At 39.0% G+C, this 9,340-nt stretch overlaps 1 protein-coding gene across 1 annotated transcript in view; it reads right to left on the bottom strand.

Annotated features, from left to right (window-relative positions):
- blmh (bleomycin hydrolase) overlaps window positions 1-9,340 on the bottom strand; it is a 29,600-nt gene extending 20,260 nt beyond the window's left edge. The window contains exons 1-6 of the mRNA XM_008426040.2: window positions 9,216-9,340; window positions 7,150-7,347; window positions 6,748-6,857; window positions 5,107-5,248; window positions 4,907-4,995; window positions 4,712-4,804 (exon numbers count right to left, since the gene is read on the bottom strand). Coding sequence (XP_008424262.1) covers window positions 4,712-4,804; window positions 4,907-4,995; window positions 5,107-5,248; window positions 6,748-6,857; window positions 7,150-7,347; window positions 9,216-9,225 — 642 coding nt within the window. The 5' untranslated portion in view covers window positions 9,226-9,340. The remainder of the gene's footprint in view (window positions 1-4,711; window positions 4,805-4,906; window positions 4,996-5,106; window positions 5,249-6,747; window positions 6,858-7,149; window positions 7,348-9,215) is intronic.

Raw genomic sequence — 9,340 nt, 5'->3', positions numbered from 1 at the left:
TCTTCTAATGTATAACTTTTACTTTTCTCCTCTTTCAATTATTTCAGGTTTTATATCATTATTTTATATTTTACTACTACATTCCTTGACAAACAGTGTTCAACTCTCTGCATGTTGTGTTTAGTTATATATGTGATATTTGCTCTAAAAACCACACAAAAATACGCTAATGCGTGAAGCGTACATTGTACATAGAACACATATATTATTATAAACTTAAAGATGGTTTAGAGTTTATTGAGGTGTAACCTGAGGATCTCCTCAGCTATGCACCACGTATCTGAGAAGAGACATGGAGGAAATTAGGGGTTGAAAACTGCACACACCTGCTCCTTCATTTAGCTTAAATCTTATTGTATAGACTAGGTCAGTGTTTCTCAGCCTTTTTTGGACCAACGCCCCCCTAGCCTTTATCCAGGTCCCTCACCGCCCCCCACCAAAGAATTTGCAGGCTACTTTGCACTGACTATTATTTTATCATTAATATTACTATCACTATTGTAGATGTTTTGATTTTTATGCTTGTTTCTGAATTTCTCATAAAAATAATTTCCCAGAGAATAAAAATGTCATGGGAATATAAATTATTTTCACAGGCGTCTACGAAAAATGCAATGAACATTCAAGTTAAAATTGGTAGGTCTAACAGCAGCCAGTCAGAGTGGAAAAAATATTCTTATTCTTATCAGTGCCATTTTCTAGTTAGGGGCATGCCATAGCAATGCATAAGGAGACTGACACCTTGTGGTCAAAATTTCTGCAGGAATTTTCTAGTTAACCCTGTCGTTACAGATACAAGAGAGGGGAGCTTTGTGATTTAACGAAAAAACAAAACGTGTAGGCATGCACCAAGATGAGTTCAACATTCTCAATGAAACTTGATTAACTTGTGCCATCTTGTTTAAATACGAAAGCCTGAATTTTTGTTCCATCTCTCAAATCATCTCTAATTTTAGCAAATACCTGCTGACTGACAAACTTCAATACCTTCAATTTACTTTTACGGCCACTGTTACGCTGGACATTTTTCTCCCCAGGTTTGCATTGATGGAGAGCTCCCTCTGCTGGTCAAAATGGAATAAATCAGTGGAGAAGCGGACTGTCTAAAGTCTGCTTCTCTCTTAATAACTCAGCTACAACAGCAGCATTCTGTTTTACAATGCAAAATGCTCCACAAATGCATAACCTGCAAGAACCGAGAAGCTCAACTCACTCAACTTGACTGACTATCAAACCCACATTTTCTACACAAAGCTGAATGGAGTAAACAATTAACCACTTCAGCAAAAATCATTTACAGAATCCTTCATACATTAAATAAGCCTCTCGGTAGTGAGTTTTGAACTGTGATTTCAGTGTCTGTCACACTATTCTGAGTCGCACTAAATGTGGCGCACCAAGGCTCAACACTATTGGACCATCATGCATTGCAGTCTGTCCCTCTCCTGTAAAACGCAAGTACATGTTTTAGTCAGTTACATAACTTTCAGAAGAAAGACAAAAACTACATAGGATCACACTCTCCAGGTTACGTTTCTGCTATGTGATCACCATGGTTTTCTAGCAGCAGAATGTGTTTTAGAGCATGACATAGATAAAGAAGTTTAAATTGAGAAAAGTGTGTGTATATTTAATCTAATTAGAAAGAAATATGAAAGAGTAGAGGTGCACAATGTAATAAATAATAACCATGGATCGGTTGGATGTAAAATTCAGTTTATGATACTTCAAGTGACATGTATTCAAGCTCTGCACACCAGTAATATATTTGGCCGGTTGAGTCACCTTTCACTGCCCTCGATGCCTGTACTGGATGTAAATTTAGTGAGATGCTGAAGCTCGTCCAGATACTTTCTGGTATTTATAGCTATGACAATAAAAGTGCCAACAACAAGTATTAGAAAATGCATCACAATCTCTTGGCTTTGAGAGATGCCATCAACCAGAGTTTTGTCATGCATTTTCACCACACAATGACGATTACCACACCGGGGTACACCATACCATACCAACTTTATTTATAAAGCACTTTAAAACAACCACAGCTGATACAAAGTGCTGTACATTAAAACACAACATAACAATAAAACAAATAAAAAAAATAAAAACTCTTACAGTTTACAAACAAACATACAATTTAAAACTAGATCCCGCTGGAGTTGAAAGCCAAGTAAAATAGATGGGTTTTAAGACGAGCTTTAAAAGTGGACAGTGAAGGGGTCTCTCTGACCTGCGAAGGCAAGTCGTTCCATAACTTAGGACCCATGACAGAGAAAGCCCTGTCCCTTCTGAGCTACACACACCACTGTGGGACCTGGATGGTTTTCAGTGGTGTTTGCAGGTAAAGTAATAGCACATTTCACTTTACGTTGTACTATCAAACACTAACATGTTCAATAGGGGAGCTTGGTAAGTAAGCACTGTGTAGAGATTCAAAAGGGAAAATGTTTAAAATTCCTTGAGGTTTTATTAAGTACTAGATTCTGCTTCAGTCTTTTGCACTTGATGTGAGGAAATCCTCAAGTCACAAATTGCAGACAAATGCATTTTAAATGGTCTAGATGCTTGTTGAGTCATCCATTTTGTTAAGACTTACGATTGTGACCAGATTAGACTTGTCGCAATTGTAATTTTTCCTCCTCAGAATAAGGAGCAAAAGAAAAATCTTATAAAAGCAGCTCGAAGAAATCTAACCAGACAAAGTTGAATATGTGGGGGAAAAAAGGAACTGGGTAAAAATAGTTCTAAAATTGTATTCTCTTGTATCCAAAGTAAAAACACAAAATCATATTTCTTACAGAATTGAACTGTGCAGTTCACAGTGACTGGATAAGTTAGGAAACAGTCCATAAAAATCTACAATTCTGATCTGAAAACTGACTTTATATTCTTTTATAAATAAATAAAATTCCGTTTTTCTTTTCTAATGTGGGCATTTGGAGTTGAACTTTACTTTTTATTTTGAACTGCCTGTATAAAAAATATAAATGTATCATACGACAAAAAAATTACACTGTATTTTAAAAGTAACAACACCCTTGCAATCTATAAAAAACATTCATACTAGAGGTGTGCCGATCGATCGGCCACCGATCATAATCGGCCGATTTCCGTGAAAAAGTGTATGATCGKTGATCGCCGATCACGGTCTCTTGTTGCCGATCACACAAACTGATCACCTGCATCTCATTTCGCAGCCTGCCTGTGCAGCTGGTCTCCTCTTTCCTTCACAATGTGCAAACGCGCAGCAACAAATCCTAAGCGATGTGAAACTATAACGCCCTGAGTGAATGGGGACGTTTGTGTGTTACGGTGGAAAATTACGTCGGGGTGAAGCATGTGAAAATGCATCAACACGACTAAGCTAATATGGCATAAAAACAATGCCACTTGACGGAGTTTGGCTACATTGAGGCTCACTGCAGTAAAAAAGACATATGGAGGATYAGATAGCAGGTAAAGCAGCGCACAGCTACAAACACTCACCCGGATTAGCATGACGGTCAGAAAGCTAAACAAATAACCCGCAAAATTATTTAAGTCTTCGAGCTGCGATGTAAGACGCTGGTTTTGTTCTCGCTGTTGAACTGCCGCTAGTAATATTTCACAAATGGAGCGCCGCTTCTGCTCCACCTGGTAGTGACTCTCACACCGAACCTGTTTAAAGCTGCAGCATCTAACTTAAAAAAATAATTTTTTTACATACATATTCAAACTTTTGCTGTCCTAACATGAGACAGATAATCTCTAAAAAAAATAATCGATCTCCTCCCTGCTCTGCATGATTACTCCGCTCTGTCAGAAACAGCCACTCAGAACTAGTAGTAATCAGCTAGCCACCATGCTATCAGGAAGTTTTCATTTTCAAGATTGTTTATTGTAATGGATCCTGTATTTGCCTTTGAATGTTAAGTTTTATACTTGAATTTTTTGGCAATATTGAGAGGTTTTATTTTGACTCTTATTATTATTTAGCCTCTTCAGAGCCTTCATACGTTTACAGTCTGTTAAAAATAGTATTACTGATAGCAGTACAATTTGCACAATGCCTGTTTAGTTTAGTTTTCTTCTTGGAAAAAGTTATTAAAAACAAGTTTTTGTCTAAATTAAGGTGAATTCATGGGTCCTTTTTCCACATAATGTAATCGGTAGTGTTTATGATAAAAAAAAAAAATTATGTGATAGTATCGGTGATAGGCCGTGATCGGCCCTTACGGGTGATCGGAATCAGAATTAGCAGGAAAAAACCTGATCGGCACATTTCTAATTCATACATTTCTATTTTTTGCTTCTACTAAACATCAAAGTGTGAGTACTTGAGAGAGAAGCTGATCAGACCAAGTTTTTCTGTAATCTCTCTCTTTTCTGTAATCCATTGTTTTCACAGTAAATGTTTCACTGTGGAAATGTTTTACTGCCTGAACTCTGGGACTCACTGACCTGATCTCCGTAACATCGACTCTTTGCCACAAACTCAAAACCCATCTTTACTATGTATTTCAATTTTGTGTTTGTTTTTATGTTAAATTATGAAAGGTGACCTTGAGCGTCAAAAAACAAATAAAATGTATTATTATCATTATTATTATTAGTGAGACTAAATTTAGTCAGTACTTTCCCCTACAGTAAAAGTAAAAAAATCTCTCCAAAATCAATCAGTACGTCAACATGATAGAAGAAAACATGAGTGTGTATTCCCTGCTAGGCTCACCTCTTCTATCATGGAGTCGATAGCTTCAGATAGTTCGACCTTCGTAGAGTCACTGGCCACCATGTTCCTCAGTCTCAAGCAGTATTCCCTCAGCTGAAGCAAAGCGGGAGACAAAAACAGCTCTGTTTTATTACTAACACAAGTCAATGACGGAAATATAATGTGATTTCAACAGAACACAGAGCTAAATTGCACCTTATGATTGAGGATGTCGTTCATTCTGCGTGAAGCCTCTGAACTGTGTGACTCTGGGAAGCATTTCTTTGGAATGACGCCGTACTTCTCTGAACAAAAGCAATGAGAAAACCTCTGAAGTGAAAAGCAGAAACATTGTACAAATCCAAGAAAGTATTAGCTTTAATTTACTATTTAATTTACGTTTCATGAGAACTAACCAATGAGATTGACCAGCATGTCCCACTGCCCGCCATCATTGGTTGGATTGGAGAGAAGGAACTGGACCAGACGTCCGTCTACCGGCTCCTTTCTCTGTGCCGTCTCCACACACGCATGGAGGAAGTAGTAGCAACGCTCAATCTGCAAAAAAACAAACAAAAAAAGACAGCTCTTATGTTTATTTACTTTAAAAAGGGATGGTTCACATTAATAAACCTGATTTTTTCAGTCCATTATGAAGATTGGCCACATTTTTTCTACCTTTAGTTGTGCTTGTAAAAGCAAAGTGTTTACTGTTATTTTATGCTACCCTGACATTTTATGCAACCCCGTTGAATCCCAAAGTCTACATACACTGAATAAAAAGGCACATTCAACAATTTCTTCTCACCGTCTGCAAATGTCTGCAACTTATGTAGAAAAATAGTTTCAACATTCACCTTTGATGGCAAGAACTCAGCACCCACTCTGTGTGTGTGGGTGGATGTACTTTATGTTGTTAAACACACATATGCACAACGCTTCTCCCATCGCTACGCCTAAAATAAACTGAAGGCTCGCACCATAGCCATCAAAACTCACAGAACATGCCGAGCTGTGTCTGTTAAAGTGTGGGAGTTGATGCTGTTGGTTTGCAGGTCAGGCAGAGATGAGCAGAAATAATGAGAACAGCTGCACTTTAGTGCATTCTGTCGCCTCTAGCACCTGGTCAACGCCTGCCGTTTCCCTCCCCACAACCAGGACAGAAACATTCACACAGAGACTTTTGGAAGGTTTGTGTTTCTGCATTTTCACTTGATGAATAGAGGTAGATTTACTCTGCTGTGACATCTACTGTTTAAAATAAAAAAACTGCAGCAACTATTGTATTAGAAGCAGCAGGTTTATGCCCCAGCCCAGATTTTTGCTTAATAACCATCAAACAGGTAAATATAGCCAAAACAGCATCGCAAAGGTCTAATTTAAGTGAGTGAGTTTTTTGTCAGATAATGTGTTTAACTTGAATCAGAACATTCTGTTAAAAAAGAACATGTGCCTTGTTAATAATAGTTTTTTTACTGGGTAAATTTTCACCCGTTATGCTTTCTGACAGTTAAATCAGGAAAAAGTACAAATGCTAAAAAAATAGTTTTGGTGAACAACAGGAGCAGCTGAGAATTTATTGGATAAATAAGCTGACAAAGACATGATTATGTGAAATTATAGGAGAAGCTCACTTTGGTAAGTTACTCACAAACAGAAGCAACAAATTTTAAAGATCTACCTTCCCGTTGTTAAATTTACGATTAATATTACTTGCAATGTTATTCCATTTCCCTTCAACGAGTCACAAATGAAAGCTGCATTCCTGACTGGGAAAATGTTCCAACACGTTGGAGAAAGAAAAAAACTAGGTAAAAATACACAAAGCTTGAAACTTGCAGTGAGAGGTCACTGTGACATCAGTTCAAAACAAAACACACAAAAGAGGGTTTTAGGAACAATGACAAGGTGACAGAGTGCTGCGTAATAACATTGCATCGATTCAAACAGATCCACAACCAGTATGCTAACAGAAGAAACTGTAATTACTGTCATGCTGCAAAACACAAAACCAGGTATCAACAAGCAGAAAAATGAGATTGTGCAGAGGACGTTACCTTGTCCCAGAAGAAGAGATAAGACTGACTAAACTCAAACTCCTCTAAATTATGCTTCTTCATGAAGGGAAGTCGCAAGACGTTGAGGCACGAGAAGATCCAACATCTCCCTGTTGTCGAAAAACGGCAATAAACCAGTTAGTGAAGGCATGACACCAAACTGTCACTCAACATATTCCTAAATAAATACAAGAATGGACATACACTGGGTCATTTTAACACATGGATTTCTACTGAAAATCAAATTACACAAAAGTGGTATTGGTTTGTCAATTAGGTAATCTCTCAAAGCAAATGATTGGAAAGACATGCATCTTCATTGACCCAAAGTTACGTACACTTTGTTATCTTTTATCTGTTCTCTGTAGGGTTTGTAAGCGACAGGTAATTTAAGCGACATACCTGAGTTTTTTTGGTTGGTGATAGGTTTGCCTTCCGTGGGAATAGAGTGCTGAAAGATGTGCACAGTATCCTGGACAGTCTGTCGGTGCAAACAAACCTCCAACGGGTCGATGCAGGTGGAAACATTCTGGGCCAACAGATAACGTGGTTCGGATCGCAGGCGCTTTGTAAAGGTGGTCACCTTTTCTGGACTCAAACCTTTAGAGAACCCAAGAGGGAGATAAAAGTACAGATTTGTACTCAAAAAAACAAGTTGCTCAACTTCAATTGGAGTCAGGTGGCTTTTTTTTTGTGTAACCGTCATGACTCATCATCACACTGTAGGTTTAACGCACTACTTCCCATTAGGGATTCGACTCAACAGCACTCACTCACTACGGCATTAAAATCATTCTTGGAAAACACCAGATCAATAGCTGTTAGTCAACACCTCATCTTTTCCTGAATACTTCAACCGTCTGGTGCCACTCTTTTTCCACCCTCCAAACGGACTCAACAACAAACAATTGCCTGTTTGGGATAATAAATGCTGTTAAAAGAACATCTCTAATGGGGGAATACATGCCCAGTTGGAGCAAACGCGGACAAAACTCAAGAATGTTTCCATATTGCCAACTAGTACTGGAGGACTTTAGCTGCAGAGGGCAGACCAGATCAGGTCCTGAACACTTATCTGGCTCCATCTGTAAGAAGAACACACTGGAAGCTTGTCCGGTCTCGCTGATTGGGGGACTAACGGGTACACGCAACACACACACACACACACACACACACTGACAGAATTAAAGTGGCACCAGTCGGCGGTTTGTAATTCAGTCAAATAATAGTGGAGAGCAATTAAACATTGAGCAGGACATTGCCTAGTCATGCATGCTGCCGATGGTTCGACGCTTCCGCGTCAGTTGCTGAAAGGCAGAGACTGGCATAATGTCAAACTTCATCAGCTTACATTCACAACCTATCAAAATAAACACAAACCAAAGGCAGAAAATATTTTCAGATGGTGCTTTGCCAGGAGGTCAACATTATATTGGTTCCCTTACGGGGAAATATGCACTGATCCTGATTAAAGCTGACAATGTAGAAAAATAGTAAGGGATGCCAGTGTCAGTTTATAGCAAACATAGCTTACACTGACAGCAGTTTTTTTTTTTTTCTTTCTAATACCAGGTTGAAGCTGAAGCTACGAGATGAAGTCTAATAGTCACCGAGTTAGTAGGATGGTAAAGTTGTAGTATTTAGCCTGTTATTTAACACATGAAGGCATGAATGGCGAGAGCTGACAGCACAGAGGTTTTTCTATGGATTGGGGCCAAGCCCTGGCAGCCAGGGGTGACTTGCAAATTCACACATCAGAGGTTTTACAGCTGTCTTTGCATTAGCTAAGCACTTTACGATGCCCATCGCGGCACAAAGACCAAAGGGCAGATCAACCACTGAAATGAAGCCGGAAAACGGAGATCAAAATGTGTTAAAAAGAAGACACGTTGTTTCATTTCGCAAATCGACAAATAATTCAGTGTAAATTTAGCACGCCATCTAAACACTCGGATCCAAGTCAAAAACACAAAACATTAGCCTATAAATACAGAGAGTTGTAAAACCCGAGACAGGGAGCACATCAACTATTTCGGAAAGCCATTACATTAAAAAAAATAAAATTCAGAAAACATCAGTTAGCACATTCTCCTCTGAAGGAAATGAATCTGAAGTTTAAAGAGTTTGACAGGTCAATTTTGGACTAGCTGGCTAAGAAGGAAGCATTACATTTTCTATCTGACAACTTCAAACATGGAATATAGTCCTTACTATCTGCTTATAGATAGTGCGGTCTCTGTGTTTGTCCCATGCGTACTGTTTGTTTCCATAAGCTGCCAACTTTGCAGAGAGAACACGGTAGTCTTGCTAGCTCACCACCCCGGCATGCTGCTAGCGCACTGAATGCTAACCTAGCATATTAGCTCGATCACTTGTCAACCCTTAAGATGCTGGAGAGCGTTTGTTTTAGCTGGTCGGCGACATAAAACCAACATGGCTGAAAAGGGACACAGCCACGCTCAACCTACCGGCGTCCATGTTTCTGAGGAGCGTGAGAAGCTTAGAGTGTAGTCCCAAAAAAAAGTCGCCGGCTCTTTGTTTATCTCATTCACCGACAGGGAGTCAGTGTGTGCAAGGGGTGCGCTCGTTTCTC

The sequence above is a fragment of the Poecilia reticulata genome, linkage group LG13, assembly GCF_000633615.1.
Source record: "Poecilia reticulata strain Guanapo linkage group LG13, Guppy_female_1.0+MT, whole genome shotgun sequence".
NCBI lineage: Eukaryota > Metazoa > Chordata > Actinopteri > Cyprinodontiformes > Poeciliidae > Poecilia > Poecilia reticulata.
The sequence above is the reverse complement of the archived record's forward strand: the minus strand, read 5'-3'. Positions and strand labels throughout refer to the sequence as shown.